Source organism: Portunus trituberculatus, chromosome 41 (genome assembly GCF_017591435.1).
Source record: "Portunus trituberculatus isolate SZX2019 chromosome 41, ASM1759143v1, whole genome shotgun sequence".
NCBI lineage: Eukaryota > Metazoa > Arthropoda > Malacostraca > Decapoda > Portunidae > Portunus > Portunus trituberculatus.
The window spans coordinates 33724994-33749089 of NC_059295.1; the positions used below are offsets into that span (position 1 = coordinate 33724994).

At 37.8% G+C, this 24096-nt stretch overlaps 1 protein-coding gene across 1 annotated transcript; it reads left to right on the forward strand.

Annotated features, from left to right (window-relative positions):
• The first annotated feature begins 4753 nt into the window (after window positions 1-4753).
• LOC123516969 (dnaJ homolog subfamily C member 9-like) lies at window positions 4754-23395 on the forward strand. Its single transcript, XM_045276768.1, has 6 exons — window positions 4754-4933; window positions 9447-9599; window positions 17412-17525; window positions 19255-19363; window positions 19559-19661; window positions 22674-23395. The coding sequence occupies exons 1-6, from the start codon at window positions 4840-4842 to the stop codon at window positions 22872-22874; spliced, it is 774 nt and encodes a 257-aa protein (XP_045132703.1). The 5' UTR covers window positions 4754-4839; the 3' UTR covers window positions 22875-23395.
• The last annotated feature ends 701 nt before the right edge of the window (window positions 23396-24096 follow it).

The window sequence follows — 24096 nt, forward strand, 5'->3', positions numbered from 1 at the left end:
TGTTGAATATGTATGCCATGTTTGTATGGTACTATATAGTTTTTTTATGCATATGATGGTTACTGTTGATTCAGCCATCTATATACACAATTCGAAATCTTATACATCTGAATTGATGGTATTTGCGATGCCTTGTACACCAATAACTTCCATTTCACATCGCATTTTTTTTAAACGTGGCAGAACTGCAGCATTGTAGAGCTACCTTCGCCCCATCACGGCCGTAAATTAAGCCCGGTCAGACTATAGCTCATGCTACTCATTTCAAAGCTTGTGACTCCGACTTTGACTTCCAGTTATGTGAGAATTTCATAGGTTACGCATTATCTAAGCAAAGTAATTGTGAAATATAAATATGATAGGATATTTGCACTGTTGCTTGATAATGACATATGGTTATAGCAATATTGCGGAAGATTTGGGTATATTTTTTTAATGATGGTGCTCTGAAAACTTTGGGCGAACGAACACACATCATGGCCTCTGTGACCAATGAAACAATTTGAAGGAATGTACAGCAAAAATGTCTCGGTCGATGTAACTGAATGACAAGCAGTCATTAGTGGTGTAACGCCTTATCTGGCATATTGTGTATTAATGGATACTGGGTATATTACCTGTAATACCTTAAAAAGTAGGAAAATGTGACAGGGGAAGTGATACCCGGGATCTTAAGGGCTCTATCCACCTCTATTATTAAATTTGGTCTCAATACCGCCATAGGCGCTCACGTATTATAAGACAATTTGTTTAATCTTTATGAAAGGTTCGTGTCACGTACAAACACGAAACTCAGATATGTAGAAGGCTTGGTGACCTTGCCGTAAACATAAAAAATAATTGAGTCGCACGCGTTAGTAGTTTGGCCGTAATAGCACTTGAGAGTTCGGCGAAGTAGGAATTTTTCTAAGTCCAGCGAGCTCTGCACCAGTCAAGAGTAAACACTGAAATAATTTTCATTTGTTTATAACAGAGATTTGTAGGTATAAACAGGGATTTGTGGGTAGCAGCATATAAGGATTTCATGGTATCTATAGAGCTAATTCCTCCAATCACGCGCTGCCACTCGAGAGGCATAACATTATCATTTTTTTGGTTCCTTGTTAGCTTGTTATGGTACGTTAGATTAACGCCCTAGCGGGGGTCTCACGGGGCTGCCCCCCCCCTCGTATAGGTTAGCTTAGGTTAGGATAGGTTAGGTGTTGGGGAGAGGTCCAGGGGAGGCGCAGTCCCCGCGATTAGGTTACATTAGGTAATGTTAAGTTAAGTTAATGCCTTGGGGAGGTCCAGGGGGGGCTAGGTTACTTTAGGTTAGTTTAGGTTAGGTTAATGCCCTAGCAGGGGGCCTCCATTTAGGTTACATTAGGTTAGGATATGTTAGGTTATATTAGGTTATGCTTGGTTAGGTTAGGTTGGAAAAGCTTGAAATATTATGGAAAATCTCCGTAGAGTTTTTGGATACCCATATAACGCTTATTTTCCCCACCAAAACCCCAAATTCCCCACAGGCCCCCAAGCTTATTTGGGGGGAGTGGGGGGGATGGAGAGAAAAGGAGGGACAGACTTGTTATAAAGAATTACCAACACTTTTTTTTACACTTAACAGATTTACTTGTGACGTATGTGACAAGATGTTTCTGAACAAGGTAGACGCAGATCTGTGCTACAAAAATAATTTGGACATGCGCACCCAGCCTCTGCCGCGTGTACCAGGGTCGTCAGAAAATATAACCTGCAGAAATTAAATGTGTAATGTTTTATTTGAGTCTTGCCTTCAGTTAGCCCATTCCCATAATAATATTTTTACATTACGGTGGAATGAAGCTGTCTCAGCTTGGCGTGATCCTGCGACTGAAGAGTACAATAGTTTTTCCGGCGAGCGACGAGGGAGATTCGTCTGGCAGTGTTACTGTCGTTTTCAGTAGAGCCGTTCGTGTATATGGGTGAACGCTTCTGGACCATTCGCTTTCCGCAATGTGTTACTGAAAACGCCTTATGCGACTAACATGCTTGGGGCGGAGAGTTGAACCGGACTGCCTGAGAAATAGATTTCGAGCTCTTTCTTACGGTCTACTCCCTGGCTGGCCTTATTTCCTCCCCCTCCCAAAATTATTGCCAGTCAGCACAATAGGACTGGTGTGGAGTAATTAAAAGTCATTAAATTGGCATTACTATTGAAATAACATTAATGAGAAGCAATTTTCCGAACAGCTCAGTTCTCCCTCTACCGATTGGAGTGAAAAATTCACATTAAAACTTCTGATTACATAGCGATTGTTTTTAATTCATGGCTGGCTATCTTTTCCCTCTCAGACAGACAGGTCTTAATAGCGTCTGTGTCTGCATGTCTGCATGTCTGATAGCCACGTGTGCGTAGTTACATTTATGATGACCTTAATATGAACTTAATAATTAAAAACTTAATATTATTGTGCTCGGGACTGCAGGTATCAATCTAATTGATTGCCGTAATTGCTTTGATTGCACAGATTGCATTAGTTTCATTGGTTGCACAGATGGTTGTTATTTGCTGCACAGGTTGCATACGTTACACTGGTTGAACAGGTTGTATATGTTGCACAACAGAGAGAGAGAGAGAGAGAGAGAGAGAGAGAGCCTGGGAAGGAGAGTGACGGGTCATTACAATCCGCGAAGAATGGGAGTCTCATGGAAAACTTGCCTCCACCTGGAGCTCATCACAAGTCTACTGCTTTGCGTTTTCACTTTTCATCACTCAGGCTTATACCAGGCAGTGGCGAACTTAGCCATGTGGGGGCTCCAGGCGAACAGTCATTTGGGGGCTCCTGCATCCATCGCTTTAATACAGAAGTCATCAAATTAGGCATCCCGATGCTATTTATGTGAAGAATTTTCTATAAAAACGATAAATAAGAGGAAAAAAATATTGAAATGGTGTATTTGGGGGTCCCGAAAATATTGAAAGGGCATTTTTTAGGGCCCCAAAGAGGCCGGGGGGACTGCCTGGTTTGCCTAATATAGTACGCTCTGCCGCTGATACCAGGTAAGAGTTTTCCAAATAGTAAGTAGCTACATACATACTACGATCAGAGAGAAAGGACAAAATAAACGAACGAAGTTAAGTGGCCATGTGAAAAATGGAAAATAGAATAGAATATACCAATACGAATTATTGGTATAGTTTCTGACTGAATACTAGAGACTGGAGAAACCAGTCGCAAAACAAGAACAACATGTTGGCCATGTTCAGTCGATCTGCGACTTTATTTACGGTGTGACGTCATGGAGTAAGTAAGCTTTTAAATCATGGTCACCAGTGTAGAAATGTTAGATCGAGTTGGTGAGGGAAAAAGAACACATCTGGGACCCTAGAAATGAATTATACAGTTAGGAAAAAAAAAGAAAGTTTGCGCAAATCATTGTTCGAGTTAATAGTTGCCACTCTCCAAGAACGGTTTCCCTCAATGCAGGGTTTTATTTGAAGTGAGTATTGAAGTCTTGTCAGGATTTAATTTGATCGCAATTGTGCGTAGTCTTCTTAAGATTAGTGTGTGGTAGACATTCCTTTCTTTCCTTCTACTTAGCCAGGGACGTATCCACAGGTATTTTCTTTTTTGTTGACTCTTTCGATACGCCAAAAGAAGTGCAACCACAGCTTCAGCATCGTCACTGGAAGAAAGCATCTTAGCGGGCTAGGGTTGCCACCAGTCCCTTAAAATAAGGAATCAATACGGAACGCCATTTGTTCCGTATTTACCTGTATGAATAGTCAAGCAAATGAAATAAATTAATAAGTCATCGTGACCAAATATTGAAACAAATACATAACCAGTTCACAAAAACATATGAGTTTGTCAGGGGTTTGTCGTGCCGCCCGTGCGTTACATGAACAGTACACGTAATATCTCGCTCCGTCTCCACGCCCACGGTCCATGATGTCCATCACCAACGGCTGTCAGTCTAGAAATGAGAGGGGCGGAGAAAACTGCAGCTGTGCTGTGCCATGCCTATGTCTCATCCCTGTTAGGTACTGAACATGGCTACGTCTGCAGGATCTGTACACTTGGAAAATGTATAAGTAATGGCTATATTTATGATCCATTCATATTCCAGGTAGCTCCTGTTTTCTCCAAATGAGTTTTTTTTTTTTTTCTTTAATGAAGGGAAATATATTTTTCAGTGTCTCGTTCTTTAGAATTTATACAGACACATGTAGTTTCAAAAATATATTACTGATAACTTGACTGATGAACGTATTTTGCAATATATCCTCACATTTAGTCAAGATATCCTTGAATTCCTCCTAATACGGGGTAATTATGGAAGAGCTTATCTTCAAGCCTTGTCAATATGATTGACTTTCTACCCGCCATCACTGTTCCAACCTCAGCTAATGCGTTCCGTATTTTTAGGAGGTGGTGGTGGCAATCCTAATCTTGGCGGGTAGCTGTTTGTATACAGTAACTTCCTGCCAAGGCGCCAACTACTAGTCGTTACTTTCCAATCACTATGTGTGACGTTTTCCGACTAGAAAGGCTCAGTCAATACTTCTAGCAACCTGCAATTTCAGTCGCAAATTGGTACGTGTGAACCCGCCATAATGGATAACAGCTGGGGAATCATACGAAAATTGGAGGGGAAAGAAAAAAAAAAAAAGTTACGAGTGAGAATATGGTTCCTTTTCCTTGATAACTATCCGTAATAAAATCATAAAAATAAAGCTTGGTACTACAGGTGCGACTGGCGTGACTCGCTTGTTTGAGTGGTGGCGAGACTTCCCGCCAGAATCAATCAGCTGATGGCTTGTGTAGAGTGTGTGCGGTTTCTGTGAAATAGAAGCAACATAAGGCTTGGTGCAAGATGTCAGGCCTCCTGGAAGGATGTAAAACGTGCTTTGGGACGCAGAACTTATATGAGGTGCTGCAAGTTCAGAACAAGGCTACCGAGAACGAGGGTGAGGGAGTGAGGCGTGACAGCTGCTGCCTCCTGCCCCCAGCTGACGGTGGCATGGGCGGTAGCACTATACTTGGATAATGATATTAGAATAACATGGCATGTTCATACTGTTCTCGTTCAAGTATAATCAGCGCAAAGCCTAAGGAGGCTATTGTTTTATGTGGGAATTAAATGGAGGAACAATGTACTGTATAGATACTATTGCGTGACTGATTTGCTGAGGTATTATGGAGGCAACCTTGTCCTGCTAATTTGCAGACTGACTTCATTTCGATTTTTTTTTTTTTTTTTTAACCAAGATCAACTTCTTGATGTTTTGTTGGTGCTGTGCCCCTAAGGTTTAGTATGCAGTTACAGTTTCAAATTAGATGCAGTGGAGCTTATTGGACTTGTGTAGGAAGATCCTGGTGAAGTTGAGGGCTTTGAAACCCATGCTGTAGTTGATGGAGCTGCCTAGGTGGTCAGCGAGTTTTGGTCTTTGAGGTTGGAAAGCAGCTAGTGTGTGAATTTCCTACCAAGATGAGGGTCTTGATACCTCATCAGTCTCTTCTGCACCTTCCAACCAAAACTACTAGTGTACTGCTGGAGGACTGCAGGATGGTTGGCTAGTTTTAGATGCAGAACATAACTCACATAAGGACGTAGCTAACAATATTCATAAAGACGATGACCCAGGAATTGTTCAAGCAAATGTTTGAAGGACTGGAGAGATTGAGCTGACTAACTATTTCTGGTAGAGAATTCCAGTTGTTGATGACCAGTAATGAGAAGAAACGACTTTTAACGTCAGTGGAATGATGAGGCACTGCACTAAGATCTTCAAACTATGGCCCCTTGTTCTAGTCAAAGTGGCTCTATAAAATAGACCATTTAGTTGAGGACTCAAACCACTCAAAATCTTCCATACTTGAATCAAATCAGCTCTCAGCAATCTATTCTTAATAGAGAACAATTTCAGTCTAGATAATCTTTCTGAGTATGCTAGGTCACCAAAACCTCCATTCCAGCATGCGTACATCACCCAGGGAGCCAGTATTCCAAACAACACTACCAAAGTCAATAATAGGCTGAACATGTGTGACAAAAATCTGATACATGAAAGGTGATCTGCATAAGGTGCCTCTAAGAATGTTGCTGGCAACGCCATTAGCTTTGCAGCAAATTTCACGGATGTGAAGGTGGAATTTCAGAGTTGTGTTGACTAGAATACCAAGGTCTCTTAAGGCGGGGTCACACTAGCACTTTTTCCGTCGTCTCAGGCAATTTCCATTGTTTTTTTTACTCTTCTGTCAACTCTTTCTGTCATCTTGAGTCAGATGGAATGCATCGTTTTCGTCTAGTGCCAATTTTTAGTCAAAATAAGAACTATGGTTTCTAATCAACGCTTTTATTAGAAAATATTTTTTTGTTATATGGAAGAATGCTATTATCATGATAGAAGAAATTTAAATAAGTTGATGAATATATATTTGTATACATATTTTTTTTTCTTCTAGCCTAGCAATGGAAAGTTCATCAGTTGTTTGTGTATGTACATTTCCTGGGGAGTGCGAATGTGCGACGCTTTTTAATATTTCCAAGGCAACTTCCAAGTAGTTGGTCAAGATGAGCAGTTATGTTATCTGTCAGTGGACAAAACACTCTGAAGAATTTCTCATAGAGAGCATTAGAGGTCACCGTTGCCTTTGGGATCACAGAACAGCTGATTACATTATAAGGTGCAGAAAAGCCGTGGCTTGCTGGGGTGAATGAGGAACCATGTTTGTTTACAATCGACAAGCTCGGCAAAGGCATAAGCAAACTTGTGTGTGACGCCCACCGTCTGCAAAGGTTGACAGTCATCAGAAAATTGACAGAAAAAGAAGACGGAAAACTGCTAGTGTGACGCCACCTTTAACAGAATCTTTGTGAGGGATGGGGTGATTTTCTAGAAGGTAGACATGGTGAAAAGCTGGAATGTGTCTTGAGAAATGTATACAAACACATTTGTTTATGGAAAAGGAAAGACCCCCAAGATAGACTTCATTGGTATAGCAACAAGGCATCATTTTGTAAAGACATAATAGCATCACAAGTATTTGATTTCTTTGATGGAACGGCAAGATCATCAGCAAATAAAACTTATTTGCAATTAAGATGAGCGGTGATATGGTTGATATGAATGGTGATGGGCAAAATGCAGCAGCAGGTGTTCTGTGCTGTCAGGCTTGTGTTGGGCACTAGGGGGCTGTGGGGAAAGTCAGACATGCCCAGCCTGTGCTTGTAGGCATTGAGGTGGGTGTGGCCAATTCTCTGTCTGGTGACTGCTGTGTTCAGTGCCCAGTTGGGAGGAGTAGGCCCATCAATGGTATCTTATGTCATATCTAATGTTTCCCAATGAGGTGTACTGGAAGACATCAGTCAATGTAGTGTCACCTGCTGGCTGTCTTGAGGTCAGTTAGAAATTCAGTCTGGTCAGTGGCTAAGTCAATAGGGGAGGGATGGGTGTGTGCCTCTGCTGCTGCCCTGTCAGTCACTGTGTTTCCCATGACACCAACATGGGAAGGCATCCACTGAAGGTGGATGTTGTGCTGTTGGGAGATTAAGTGGTGGATGAAGAGGGTGAGGTTATGGTGGGACTTGGAGGGCATTACCACTGAATATTATGAATTGAGTGAATCCAAACTTAACCTAACTTAACATAGCCCTCAGATGTAAATTTATCATATTTCAATATTATCTGCTTCACCTGAGAGTTAGATTATCCAAGGTTTAGATTTATTCAGTTTATTAGTTTCTTTGCTTATCTCTGTTGACTGGATGACAATTTGACAAATTATCATATATTTCTTAATTTATCTGTACACTAAGAAGACATTAACACAACCTGTTTATGTCTTTATTTTCCATAACATACACAACTCAGTCCTTCATTCCACCACACCCTAACTAAATTAACTCTGCTTGCAATGGATTGGCTTGAGCCACCCTAAGTATTTCACAGGTAATTTCCTGTACTTCTATGACTGGCCAGAGTAACAAGGTAACCAACTAGGTAAGAACCAGGCAAATATTTTGCTGAGAAATGATACAATCACTACTATCTAGAAATTAGGGCAGGGTTATATTGTGTGATTCTTAAGCATACATCCTCTAACCCAGGTATGGGCAAACTAGAGCCCGCCAAAGGAATTCATGTGGCCCAATAAATGTTAGTAAATTTGAAATAGCAAATTAATAAACAGTGCCAAAGAGTATTGTGAGAATTTAATTTTCCTCCCCCAAGTGTTTACATGCGTGTGAGAATGGCTTTTTCTTTAGAAACCTTTAATTTTGTATTTTTAGATATTGATGATTTTGGGTTAATTTAGTATGCAGCCCTATAAGATTGTATTTTTTTTTTTAATGTGGCCCTAGCACTGAAAAGTTTACCCACCCCTGCTCTAACCTAACCTAACCTATTCTACTTTTCTTCTTATAGCTATTATTCAGGAATTATATTGCAGCAGGAAATGAAGCTTGTAGAAAAGATGCTAGAATATCAGTACTATTGCATGATGACCGCCTATTAACTATTATTTGTGGATATAAACATATATATATATATATATATATATATATATATATATATATATATATATATATATATATATATATATATATATATATATATATATATATATATATCTCTCTCTCTCTCTCTCTCTCTCTCTCTCTCTCTCTCTCTCTCTCTCTCTCTCTCTCTCTCTCTCTCTCTCTCTCTCTTGCAATCAGTAAATTGTTGAGTTGAGCTATCTCACTTGATTACCATGGTCTGGCCTTTTCAGATCCTGAGGTTCTGTCTGAGATCTAGTTGCTCCTTCTGACTACTAATGCTCATCTGTTTTTCATATTCTTTTTTCAGAACAGTTTCATTAGAATTATGGTTTGTTTTCTCATCACCTATATTACTTGCATATATAATCACTCTCTTCTGGTATCTGTCAGTTGTATGATAATCCTCTGGGCTGTATTGTTGTTGGTCATCACTATATTTTGCTGGTGGTCTTTGGTTCTGGCATCTCTTTGTCACTTGTTAACCTCTGAGTATGGGAGTTGATTTCTCTAACTTCATTTTTCCTCTTTTTCCATCAGTTTGCAATATCTCTTTGTTTCTCTTTTTGTCTTGCAGTTTACTGCTTTTCTTTTGATTTATTAGTCATGTGAAAACTTCTGGGTTTGGTTGTTCTTTATACTTCATTATTGCTTTTGTGTTGCTATTTGCCCATTTTTGTCTCCTGCTATCTTCTGGTTCTCTTTCTTTTGCTATTTCTTCTGTCCTTTGCTTTCTTGGGTATTGTTTCTCTTTTTTTACTCTATGTTATATAAGTTGACCAAAAAGTGATAAAATTATTGATGTTAATAATAACTTAAATTTATTTGATATATGCACGTACAGATACCAGTATTGTATATTTAACATTCAATATTCTGACATGATGAGGAACAGGTAAAGGAGATACACAAATACATGTACATCTCTTCTCCCACAGTAAAGAAGGCTTACCACAAAGTGTCCCTGAAGGTCCATCCAGATAGGGTGGATGAGGCCGAGAAGCAGGAAGCAACTCGCAAGTTCCAGATTCTAGGAAAGGTTTACTGTATACTCTCAGATCCAGAGAAGCGGGCGGTGTATGATGAGACAGGTACTGTGCTGCATATTATGCTAAACATTATTCAGACATACTCTTCAATTCTCATTTGTTAATGCACTTTTTAGTTACTGTTGCTTGCCTGAATATGGAAATTAGTGTAACGTTAGATTATAATATTGCTTTATGATGAGTAAAATTTGCACAACTCTGTTTGTAAGATCCTTTTGCTTTGTGAACCATACTTTTTTTTACTTTGTTTTATTTTGGTAAATGTAATACATCTTATTCTTAGCATCAATGATTTTGTCTTACTTGATATTGTCCATACACACACACACACACACACACACACACACACACACACACACACACACACACACACACACACACACACACACACACACACACACACACACTGTGTGTGTGTGTGTGTATATACTTCTTTCCCGTAAAAAACGGGGAAGAAGTATATGAAGATGCTGGAGATATAGCTGAAATTTTTAACGACAACTTTTGCAAAGTGTTTACAAAGGAGGAGCATTTTATGGGAGGAAGGCCTACGGAAATAAAGCAAATGCAGGACATCATGGTTACTAAGGAAGATGTAAGGAAAATTATAAGCAATCTGGATATTAATAAATCAATAGGGCCTGATGGCATATCTGGGAGGTTGCTAAATGAATGTAAGGATCAATTGTTGAACCCGTATTTGATATTGTGGAAACCTCCATACGAACAGGATTAGTCCCGAAAGAGTGGAAAAGAGCTGACATTGTGCCTATATATAAGAATGGTAGTAGAATGGAACCGCTAAATTATAGACCAGTATCGTTGACTAGTATATTGTGCAAGGTATGTGAAGAAGTAATTAAAGCTAAGTGGAGTGAGTATCTAGAAAGTGAAAACATTCTGAGTGAAAGGCAGTTTGGTTTCAGAAAAGGAAGATCGTGTATCCAATTTATTATGTTTTTATTCAAGAGTGACTGACATACTACAACATAGAGAGGGATGGGTGGATGCTATCTACCTGGACTTGAGAAAGGCCTTTGATAAAGTACCACACAATAGACTGATGTGGAAACTAAAGATGATTGGAGGAGTAAATGATAAACTAGCAAAATGGATGGAAAATTACTTAATGGGAAGAGAAATGAGAACAGTGGTGAGAGGAAGGAAGTCCGAGTGGAAGAAGGTAACCAGTGGAGTTCCACAAGGGTCAGTGCTGGGTCCCATCATGTTTTTGATTTATGTTAATGATATGCCAGTAGGAATTGACAGTTATATGAACATGTTTGCGGACGATACTAAAATTATGAGGAGAGTAAAGAATGTGGAAGATTGTAACAAGTTACAGGAAGATCTTGATAAAATATATGAGTGGAGTAAGGAGTGGCAGATGGAATTTAATATAGACAAGACCCATGTTATGAAAATGGGAAGAAGTAGATACAGACCAAACAGGGATTACAGGCTGGGTGATGAGAAAATTAAAGAGACCAATGAGGAGAAAGACTTAGGAGTTACCGTGCAAAACACCTTGTCACCGGAGAAACACATTAACAAGATTTTTTAAAACATACAACATGCTTCAAAATATTGGCCTTGCATTCCACTACCTAGATGAAGGAATGATGAAGAAGATATTATGTACCTTAATAAGACCCCAGTTAGAATATGCAGCATGTGTCTGGTTACCGCATATGAAGAAAAATGTGAAGAAGGTGGAAAGGGTACAGTGGTACAGTGGAACCATGGATGGGATCCGATGGGATGAAAGGTCCAAGTGTCTTGTCACTGAGGTAGACAGAGAGGAGAGAGGAGACATGGTATGGGAGAGTTAGAGTTAGACTATGAGGAAAGACTGAGGAAGCTGGGGCTGACCACATTAGAAGAGAGAAGAACAAGAGGAGACATGATAACTATGTATAAATTGGCGAACAAGATTGACATACTGGACAGAGAGTTGATAAAGGTGACCACAAGTAATCATCTCTGAGGACATGGAAAAAAGCTAATAAAGGACATCTGTCTAAATGACGTTAGAAAATACAGTTTTCCCGCATCGTAGCATTGATAAGTGGAATAAACTGAGCAGTGATGTCGTTGACGCGGTGTGTGTCAATCAGATGAAAGAGAGATATGACAGGAATGGACAAGGAGACAGGTCACAGAGAGCTTAGCTCGGGCCCTGTAATACACAAATAGGTAAATACAAATAGGTAAATACACTTATAAATTGATCAACGGAATGGACCAAGTGGACAATGAGTATCTGATCCTGAGAGAGGAATATGCCAGTCGAAGCACAAGATCATAGTAAGAAACTGAGGAATGGAAGATGTCTAAGAGATATTAAAAAGTATAGTTTCCCGCAAAGATGTGTTGAGACGTGAAACAGTTTGAATGAAGAAGTAGTGTCTGCAACGAGTGTACACAGTTTTAAGGAAAGATTGGATAAGTGTAGATATGGAGATGGGGCCACACGAGCATAAAGCCCAGGCCCTGTAAAACTACATCTAGGTAAATACACACACACACACACACACACACACACACACACACACACACACACACACACACACACACACACACACACACACACACACACACACACACACACACAGGACAGAGATAGAGAAGAATTTTTACTGGAAGGTTCTGGATATGAGACTAAAGAAGAAGGAAGAAAGAGGAGGCTGTGGAGGAGGCAAGAAATTAAAAGTGACTTATACTAATATAGATGGGTTGTTATCAAGCATATTGGAAGTTAGGGATTATTTGAAAGAGAAAATCTGGATGTAATGTGCATCATTGAAACAAAACTAAGAGAAGAGATCTACGTCAACTTTAAAGAGGAGGGATATAATACCTAGATGAGAGACAGGAAGGATAAAGAGGGAGGAGGAGTGCTAATAATGGCTAATGATAATATATGTGTGGAGGATGTGCAATATGGTGAGGACAAAGTGGAAGTAATGGGAGTAACAATCAAAACAGAAGAATTAAAGAAGAGGAAAATCATTGTTACATATGTTCCACCAAAGACTAATACATGGGGAACAGAGCAACATAAAGATATGCAAAGAGAAGCGATAAAGTGCCTAGATAACACGATAAGAAGAGATAGAAGAATACTTTTATTAGGAGACTTTAACTGTAAAAATATAAACTGGAGAGAGATGGAAGTAATGGATAATGCTGGGCAGTGGAGCGAGAAAGTGTTACAGTTGACTATGGTTAATGCAATGGACCAGTGGGTGGAGGAGTCAACAAGGTGCAGGGGGAAGAAGAACCATCGTTGCTTGACCTAGTTTTCACAAAGAAACCAGAGCCCCCTCCAATCATACAATACCTTAGTCCAATGGGAAGAAGTGATCATGTGACATTAGAGGTGCAAATTCAGGAGGAAGATGAGATAAGTTACAGAGATGACTATAAAGGAGAGAGATTAAATTATGCAAGAGCAGTTTTTGAAAAATTAAGGATCTATTTTGCTGATATTGAGTGGAGTGATATTATGTACAGAAAGACAGTACAAGGGAAATATGACATATTCTTACAAAAATATAATGAAGGAGTAAAAAAAAACTACCTGTTTATAGAGTTAAGAAAAAAAAAAAAAACATGCTTGATACTATGCTGGATGCATACAAGCTAAAAAGCAAAAGATAAAGCGTGGAAGAAACTCATAAAACACAGAAATTATTATAACAGATGGCAGTACAAAGATGCCAGAAATTAATATACATTAATGAAAATTGGGGAAATAGATATAATGAAAAGAGTCAAATTGATCTTGGCGGGAAGGCGGTTTTGGCCAATGAGTACTCAGATATTCCATGACGTCATGGCGGGGCACGCGATAACAGGCATCTGAGGTCGCGATAAGGAAATTTTAGCAGCTTTTCATGGGTGCGCGATAGCAATAAAATGCGATAGCCGAAGTTGCGATAGCCGAGGGTTGACTGTATTAGAGTAAGGAGAGAGGAAGAATGAAACTTTGAGAAAGATATATTGAATAAAAGCAAAGATGTTTATAAATGGCAAAACAAAGAATAAGGAAACAAATGAAAAAATAATTAAAAAAGTTAAGACATACCAAACAGAGAAGGAAATGTGTGAAATAATGAATGAGAGCTTCAAAATGGTGTTCACTGCAGATGATTTCACAGAACCTAATAAGACATGGGATTGCCAAGGATTACAGATCGTAGTGCACAAAGAAAATATTGGAAGATTATTGGAGAAGTTGGATGTCAGAAAAGCAATGGGGCCAGATGGTGTATCAGGCTGGGTTTTAAAAGAATGTAAAAGAGCAACTACTGGATCCAATTTGGAAAATAATTACAAGTTCAATAAATGAAGGGAAAGTTTCAATAGAATGGAAGAAGAGAGCCAACATAATACTGATATTTAAAGGAGGAAAGGCAACTGAATCACTAAACTACAGACCAGTGTCACTTACAAGTGTCTTCAGGAAGTTGTGTGAAATAATTATCAAAGAAAAATGGGTAAAATTTTTAGAAGAGGAGCAAGTCATATCGAACAGACAATTTAGGTTCAGGACAGGGCGGTCATGTGTATCAAACTTATTAAGCTTCTACTCGAGAGTTATTGCAGGACTTGAAAACAGAGATGGATGGGTAGACACAGTATACCTGGATATTAAAATGGTTTTTAATAAAGTCCTTCATGGAAGACTTTGGAAACTAGAGAACATAGGAGGACTGCAAGAAACTTTGCTTGAATGGACAAGAGATTATTTGAAGGATAAGGAAATAGAACTGTGATCAGAGATACATACTCAACTTGGGGTAAAGTAACTAGCGGAATGCCACAAGGGTCAGTGTTACCCCATTATGTTTCAGATTTATGTAAATGACATTCACATTGGGATAAACAGTTATATACATTTATTCACTAATGATGCAAAGCTGCTAAGAGTTATCAAAACCAGAGAGGACTGTCTGCTGTTGCAGGAAGATATAAACAAGATCTATGAGTGGAGCAGGAAGTGGAAATTGGAGTTTAATGCTAAAGAAATGTCACATAATGGAACTAGAAAAGAGTAAGAGAAGACTGGTATGGAACTATTTGATGGGAGAGGAACAAATAATGAAGACTAAAGAGGAAAAAGATCTGGGAGTGATCATACAGGAAAATCAGAGCCCCGAAAAACACATAAGCAAGATATTTGGACTACCATATGATATGTTGACTAATATAAGAGTGGTATTTCATTACATGGACAAAGATATGATGAAAAAAATCATCACAAGCATGATACATCCAAGGCTGTTATATGCAGTAGTGGTATGGTCTCCGAGCTCTAAAAATTATATAAGAAAATTGGAAAGGATACAGAAGATTGCCACAAAGATGGTGCTGGAATTAAAGGATCTCACATATGAAGAATGACTGAAGGAAATGGGACTGCCAACTTTTACTAGATAGAAGAGAATGTGGGGACCTAATAACAATGTATAAGATAGTAAATGATATTGAAAAGATAGACAAAGAAGACCTGGTGCTGTTGACAAAAGATGGAAGGACAAGAGGACATGAAAAGAAGATCAGGATGAGGCAGTGTGTGAAGGATATTGGAAAATAGTTTTCCACACAGAACGATGGAAAAATGGAATGCATTGGATAATGAAGTTGTTACAGCACATAATGTGCATAACTTTAAGGAAAAATTTGATAAATGGAGATATGCAGACAGGACTATATGAGCCCCGCTTGAACCCTGTACAATATAACTAGGTTAAATACACACACACACACACACACACACACACACACACACACACACACACACACACACACACACACACACACACACACACGCCAGAGAGACATATAAACAAAATAATTGGAGAAGTATTGAACTTATTGAGGAACATAAGAGTGGCGTCAGATATTTAGATGAAGAAATGATGAAGAAAATAATTACTGCAATGATAAGACCGAGGCTTGAATATGCAACAATACAGTGGGCTCGAACTTAAAGAAACACATAAGGAAACTAGAGAAAGTACAGAGGGCTGCAACAAAATGGTGCCTGACTTAAGAGATTTGACTTATGAAGACAGACTGAAAAGAATGCAACTTCCGACCCTGGAAAACAGAAGAGAAAGGGAGACCTGATAGCAATATACAGAGTGATGATTGGCATGGAAAAATGGATAGGGAAGATCTGTGTATGTGGAATGAAAGAATGTCGAGAGGGCATGGGAAAAAACTAAAAATGGCCACTTATAGGAGAGATGTGAAAAAATATAGCTTCCCTCATAGAAGGGTGGAAGCATGGAATAGTTTAGACGTGGAAGTGGTCAACGCAAGGAATATTCATGATTTTAAGAAAAAGCTGGACATTAATAGATATGGAGACGGGACAACACGAGCATAGCTCTTTTCCCGTATGTTACAATTAGGTAAATACACACACACACGCCCGGTAACTCAGTGGTTAGAGTGCTGGCTTCACAAGCCAGAGGACTGGGGTTCGATTCCCCGGTCGGGTGGAGATATTTGGGTGTGTCTCCTTTCACGTGTAGCTCCTGTTCACCTAGCAGTGAGTAGGTACGGGATGTAAATCGAGGAGTTGTGACCTTGTTGTCCCAGTGTGTGGTGTGTGCCTGGTCTCAGGCGTATCTGAAGATCGGAAATAATGAGCTCTGAGCTCGTTCTGTAGGGTAACGTCTGGCTGTCTCGTCAGAGACTGCAGCAGATTAAACAGTGAAGCACACACACACACACACACACACACACACACACACACACACACACACACACACACACACACACACACACACACACACATTCAAGTATTCAACAGTGAATGCACATTGTATTGTACAATTGCAAAAATGCACAGAAATTTTGATAGATAAACAGAATAGCAAACCAAAACTGGTGTAATGAACTCATAACTTGTGTGAATACTGAAATTTTAGTAAATAGTATTATATCAGAAGAATTAATAAAGACTGACAAGGTGAACTTATCATTCATGCAAGCTTTGAAATTTTAATAAAAAAATCCATTGTAATAACAAACAAAAAAACTTGCAGGACTAACTCAGAAGTGCAAGGTGCTGTTCATTTATCTCCATCTGTTTTTTTTTTTTTTTTTTTTTTTTTTTCATCTCCTTGTCTCAAACCTCCCTCTCTGTTCCCTTTATCTATTAGAGATAAGAGACTAGGTAGTGATACTCCTCTCATTCATTTTATGCCGTTTTTGCTTCATCTTTTCTCACTCTTTCTCACTCTTACACATATGCTATTCCATTTTCATTCTCAGTCAGTCTCATTCTATTCACCAATCCTTAGGATTTTTTAACTTTCAGAGAGAGTGAGAGAGCTGAAATAGTTCTCTGGAAAAGGTCAAAAGAAGAAAAAATAGAGATAGATGGGGGGAGGGGTGGGAGTAAATGTGACCTATACTTGATAGAGAAGCATGAAGCATTACGGGTGGTAATGTTCAAAACAACAAATGGCAAGAGTTTAGGATTAGATATGAAATTCAGGATGCTGCATATTGTTATGTGCAATTGTGCTAATTTTTCCTTCTGTGAATTAATAATTTTTCCCATTGGCTCTTTGTTCGCCATAACGCTCACTTGTCATAAGGAATGCTTTGTTGGAACAAATCATATTCGCTGTTGTGCACCCTACTATACATGTACATATACATATTATTGTATTTATTTTTATATTTATATATTTGTTTATATTATTTATTTTTTTATGATTTATTTTTCTCTGGATACACATAATCATAGCAGTGAATACATCTGGAAGATCTCAGTTTTGCTTTATTGTATTCCCTTGAAGAAAGAATGATGTTATTATTCCCATACAGGAGAGGTGGATGAGGAGAACACTCCAGAAGATAAAGACTGGAACCAGTATTGGAGACTCCTTTTCAAGAAAATAACTGTAGAGAGCATTAAAAACTTTGAGCGTGAATATAAAGGTAAGAATGTATTGTTTTTATCTTCCCCATCATCCTTTCTGGATAACATGATTAACTATAAAAGAGAGGGTAATTGATTTTAGTTACGCAGTTTCAGGAATCAAATTTGGAACCATGCAATATTGACTGCAATACCGAATGCTGAGTCAAAGATGGCATAGCAGTCATCACAGGCAAGGCTGGCTTAGAAGTTATGCTACTGCTTCTTCCTTTTCAGTGGTGCATCTAATTGGAGCTTTTGTAATGCTCTTGCCACTCATCACACCCACTTCTTTCACATTCATACATTCCCATTGTTAATTGTCCTTTCCCAAAGATAATTTTAAGCAATATCAATATAAAGCATGCCATACATGAGTAATGAATATTTGGAGAGAAACAAGAAAGCAGCAGCCCATGTTGTGTAACCAATTCAGGCATCATGTGGTTCTGAAGTTCCCCTCCCCCAACATCCATCAAACCATCAGCACCACAGCTATGCCTAGGTATATAGTCTCTAGGCAGTGAGGAGGGAATGATGTTGCCATGATACTGTTTGGGTGCTAATTGAAGTGAAAGTGGAGTTGAGAGCTGAGTAATTTGTGTACATACACCCAGCAGCCTTCAAGCCTGCTAGTTCAGTCAGTGCTAGTAAAGACTAAATGTGTATGGCAGGCTTTAAAATACATGTACTCATAATGTCAAAATATAAACTGATCTGAAAAAGAAAATGGAAACAAACAACAAATTATTTACATAGAATGCCTAAGTATTGCTTGGCAGCACACACCACTGGAAACCTTGCCTGACCTGACAGTCATAGTGATGTATTTACTTAAATTATTTATGTTATATGTGTCTTTATTCTAAGGAATTGGTTTTTGTTTTCTTTTTTATATTTATATCTTAGAAATCAGTCTCATGAAAGGGAATCTACTACCTATGTTGTTCATCAGAGTTCTACCCTGTCACCTGTTCTCTTCCTATTAGGTGGTAATATTGAGATGATATATAATCGTGTGTGTCTGCATTTGTGTGCACACTTGCATATCTTATCCATTCATGATTGTCTGCTAGCTAACTGTTCACCTATGGAAGGAACTCTGTACTTTTTTGGAGAACTATGACCACTCACACCAGATCACATGCAAGGACAGCAAAGTCACAACCTCTTGGCCTACATCCTGTACTTGCTGGTGGGTGAACAGGGGCTACACATTAAGAAGCTGGTCCATATGCCTCACATCTCCCAGTACTTGAACTCAGGCCTTCTTTAATGTGAGCTAAGTGGTTCAACCATGACACTATGCTGTGTATCGGTGTTTGTGTTTTGTTTGTTGGTGTAGAAGTGTGATGTGAGGGAAACTAAATTGTATGTATGGAGCAATTGAGCCTTTCATCATAATAGATTATGAACCTACCCTTAACAGACCACATAAGCAACATAGCTGTATGTGAATCATTAGAAATTCTGCAATATTAGTCATTAAATTTCTACTTATACTTAAGAGTATAGGTATAAAAATATGGTTGTCACTTTCATCCATTTGTCTTTTTGGTGACCAAATTACACTCAGGAAATCCCTCATACCCTGTACAGTTAGCCATGCAGTTTACTGACAGATTGGAGAGAGGCTATTTCCTTGGATCTTTAAGGATCAGAAATCTCTTGCTGCCAGAAGAAAGTTTTAGTTACCTAATGACTTTTTTTTTTTTTTTTTTTTTTTTTTTTTTTTTTTGTAATTTGCAGAATCTGAAGAAGAGTTGAATGATCTGAAGCAAGCCTATCTGGATGGAAAGGGAAGCATGGACTACATCCTGACCAATGTTCTATGTTGCACTATTGATGATGAGCCAAGGTCTCTGCCAAAACACCACCTTTCAGTTAGATATACTGTCTGAATTAATGGACCAAATATGTCAAATGATATTATATGTTAGTCTGCTTTTATTTAAGGTCTGCTTAAAACAATAATCTCCTGTAGCTCTTGCAAAGAATACATTTGGATCAAATAAATGAGTGTGATGGAAAATTAATTACACTTGGTTTTCAGATTTACCAAGATATTGCAAGGATGGATAAAAGAGAAGGAGGTGCCAAAGTTTGACAGCTTTACTAAGGAGAGCAAGAAGAAGAAAGAGAGCAGGAAGCGTAAAGTAAGTGTTGGACACCTTTCTGAGCTGTCTGAGCAGAGCAACTGTTACTTTAGGATTATAAATTAAAATCATCCTAATTTTGATTCTTGAAAAGACTTCACATAGTTCAGAGAAGAAAAACTGTGTGTGCAGATTGTGTGACTAATTCAAGTAGTGAAGAATAACATATGCTTGACTTTGACAACTATGTGAATTTCATGCTTTCCCTGCCTTAATCCTCATTTAGTCAATGTGACAACATTGACAACATTATTTCTCAATATTTCCTTGAACATCACTGAAATTGGTTGATAATTTACTTACAAGATTTCACAGAGAGTTAGATTGCATTCATGATCTCATTATAAATTATTCCTTGTCTATAGTCATCATAACAAGTAATGTGTATCATTTATAGTAACTCTTAGTGAACACCATTTGCATGAACCCCTTCAAATTATGCATACTATAATATATTCATTCATAGCAATAAATATGTTAAAGAGGTTCATTGAATCTTCAAATGAGCTCAGTGCCTTCCTTTAGAATGGTGTTGATATTTTCTGTGTGCTTAGAATCTAAGTACAGTACTTAAGAGGACATAGATGATAATTTTGTCAGTTTTCTTTATTTATTTGGTGATTTGCCTTTACTATTAGATGTTTTGGTTCCATTATTTTGCTGGTGAAATTTATTGTTTAATAGATACTTTTTCTGGCGTAACTGTAATGTCTGGCAGGTACACTGGAAACATGCATTGCTGGTTTTCTGTGGCAGGCATTGGAGCCCTGCTCAGTATGAAGTATTTTCACTGTCATCAGATGTTAGAACCTTGTGAGCAAGGGATGGAGAGGTTAAGTCAGCCAGTAGATTAGAGATGTACCGATACCAAAATTTTGGCCGATTCTGATACCGATACCACCTAATTGGGCCGATACCGATACTACTACTTATAGTGATTACTGCACTGGACACCAGGATGAGTTGGTGGATGGCGAGTGTTATCAGATGGGAGGCTTTGTTTTGGAGGATGCTGTAAGTCCTGAGAACGTTTGTGAAATAGGAGCAATTCTAGAAGCTTTTTGAAGCCATTTGCTAAGGTAAATTACTCAGTAATTGGAATGAATATCTTCTCAGTCTTCTGATTCTTGTCAGTTATTTTAAATTCTTACTTCTTACTCCTTTAGCGACCATTTGGTCTTGTGCATTTTCATTATTAATTTTATTGACGATATTTTGGCGATCAAAAATATTTTTTAAATTAGAATTGTAAAACAGACACAAAATATTAGCAAAAGAAACTCATTTTGTTGTGTATGTTTCTCTTTAATTAAATCTGACATCCTTTGATATTAATTCATTAGACATTAGTAGACCAATTCAGAAAATGAGCTTTCACCTAATCTTTTCAATTAAATAGAAAAAGTTTAGTTTATTCTAAATTTCTAGTGTATTGCTATGATCTTAAATAATTAATATGCAACAAATTATACACAATGCACATGATTACAAAACAGAATCGTTACTTTCTTAGTTATGGAATTTTTACATCCTTAGGTTAACACAAGTAACTCAAAATTAAACTTGCATTAAAATTAATATACATATATAATTCGAGCTTCCACCTATTCCAGTATGATATCTTGGAAAAGGCTAGCACTAGCACTGTTAATTATAAATCAAATAAGAATATGCTGTTATTTACAATAATGCAAAATGCCTCAATATATATATATATATATATATATATATATATATATATATATATATATATATATATATATATATATATATATATATATATATATACCAAATAATTTTGTTGGATTCTCAATATCTGAAGTTTGACATTCTTAGATTATAGTTCAAAAACATAAGCTTTCACCTGTGTGAACTTTGTGTGGGTGGAGGAGCAGCGTCTAACTGAGAGACAGTGAGAATGCGTGGTGACTGGTGACTCATGACCGACCGTGTGACAGGATGCCGGAGTTCAGCCTATACGCGTTTCATACGCGTCCAATTTAGAGGTTGTGGGTTATTACCACAGAAAACAGTATTCTATGACATACAGTAATCACCACGGAAACTTAATATGCCGTATTATATTAATTTGGTATCATCAATATCTTATATCGAATATATCACTAAGTAGTAAATTCCTTTTAGGTATCGGAAGTATCGGCATAAATAAGCCGATACTGATACCAATACTGATACCCAAAAAATGGCCTGATACCGCCGATTCCGATACCGATACCAATACATCGGTACATCTCTACAGTAGATCTTCCTGCTGCTGATGCGGCTATAGCTAGGCTAAACTAAGGTCTCATGTATGTGATGAATAGTTGTAGTAATTTCCTTTTGGTCTAATCCTCATTGGCATTTAACATTGATCCATAACATTCTTTGTTGTCATGGATTATTTCATATTCTGCTCATTGTAATTTTTTGGCTGTGACTTTGGTATGTATATGGTGTAACATGAATTTCTGCTTGCTGGAGGTGAAAGCACAGGCTATTCTAAGAGGAAAATGTTTTATACTTGTATGCATTTTTAGGTCTTGCTCATTGCTAAGTTTATTGTTTCTCCATATTCTCCCCAGACACACCATGCTTCTCAAACTCCAACTGTGGCTCCTCCAGCAGTATTATACTGTACATATTTACTTTTGCTCCAAATTTCTGTTAATGCAATGTAATACTTCTTTTCTGTTTGTCTCTTTTTCATCCTCCTTACTACAAAGTCCATATGCACTCACAAACACCTACAGGTTTTGTTTGATTATAGGTTTCATTCAGAAGTGCTGTTGCCATTATGAAACCAGGAGTTTTGTTATGCATCTGCAAAAGAAAATATTCTGAGTTAGGGTTCAAGTACCCATGAATATAGCCATAGGTGACTGGTCTTAAACAATGCCACTAAATATAACTTAACAAAACTTTTTTTTCCATCATGTAAGCCTTTGATTTAAACATATATTCAAGGTTTCACATCAAACCACCATAACAGTATTTTTGTATTCTTTGCAGGCTAAGGCAGAGGAAGCAGAAGCAGAAGAGATGAAGAAGCAACTGGGCTTAAATGATACTGCAGACAGCTTGCAGGCTCTTATTCTTGAGCGAAATAAGAAGCGAGCAGGAGAAATGGATTCCTTCCTAGATTCTCTAGCAGCCAAGTACGGAGGTGGAGCAGGAGGTAAAAAGAGCAGCAAGAGATCAGGAAAGAAATGAAATTTTGCAGGCTATGATATGCCAGTCTGTGCTCTTTAAAGTGAGCAAATTTTTCTCTTGTAAAGTGACACAGTTTTTTAGTTATATACAGGGTGTCCCAGAAGTTGCGCACCATACAAATTTTTATAAAAATACATGTGAATGTCAATTTTATTGATCATAATCATAACAGATGCTCGAATTGTTCACCCTCTACATTGATACATGCATCAATTCTCTTTGTAAAACTGTCTTTTACTCTTTTGAGAGTTTCAGTGTTGATTCCTTGACACTCAGTTGTTATCGCATCTTTCAAATCATCAAGAGTGTGTGGATGGTTCTGGTACACAACAGTTTTAAGATGTACCCAAAGAAAATAGTCAAGGGGGGGATAGATCTGGTGATCGGGGTAGCCACTCCATGGGATCTCTTCGCCCAATCCATCTTCCACTAAAAGTCTAGTTCAGGTAGTTACGCACATAAATAATATAAAAATTTGGATGGTGTGCAACTTCTGGGACACCCTGTATATATATATATATATATATATATATATATATATATATATATATATATATATATATATATATATATATATATATATATATATATATACCTTTTTTTTTTTTTTTGTGTGTGTGTGTGTGTGTGTGTGTGTGTGTGTGTGTGTGTGTGTGTGTGTGTGTGTACTTTGTGTGTTTCATGCCTGATGATTATTGTTGTCTTTTAATTTCCATCTTAGATTTTAAGAAGACTGAGTCAAGCCTGTCTTGTGCAAATGTTTTTAGCATGCCAAACTTTCAGTTATATGTTCCACTTATCTATTATCCTGTGTGGAGAGCAAACTTAAAAAAGTGTCCCTATCTCATTAAACTTTGATAATATCCAATTGGTAACTGTCTAGTTACTTTATACTCTTTATTTTTTCCTGCAACATGTTTTCATAATAATTTTTAATTATTTTTTTTTTCCTTTAATATAACTCATTCAATTGTTTCTTCATAGTCTGGCCAGGCATCTTTTTATTCAGGACTTTTTAACTTCTTTTGTAATGTAAATCTTGTCTTAGCTATTCAGAGTTTTGCACTTATGTAACTGAAAAATAGAAAAGTGTGTGTGTGTGTGTGTGTGTTGTGTGCACGTGCGCGCCATGTGCATTCATGTGCATTTAAAAGGCTGTAGAGTCATCCTTGACCTATGCAGGTATTAAAGGACATCTCCCTACAAAAAATGAAATCTGCAA

Coding starts and splice junctions, on each gene's coding strand:
- LOC123516969 (XM_045276768.1), top strand. CDS start 4,840: ATGTCAGGCCTCCTGGAAGGATGTAAAACGTGCTTTGGGACGCAGAAC. Junction 4,934..9,446: donor CAAGGCTACCGAGAACGAGG/GTGAGGGAGTGA, acceptor CTTCTCCCACAG/TAAAGAAGGCTTACCACAAA. Junction 9,600..17,411: donor GGCGGTGTATGATGAGACAG/GTACTGTGCTGC, acceptor ATTCCCATACAG/GAGAGGTGGATGAGGAGAAC.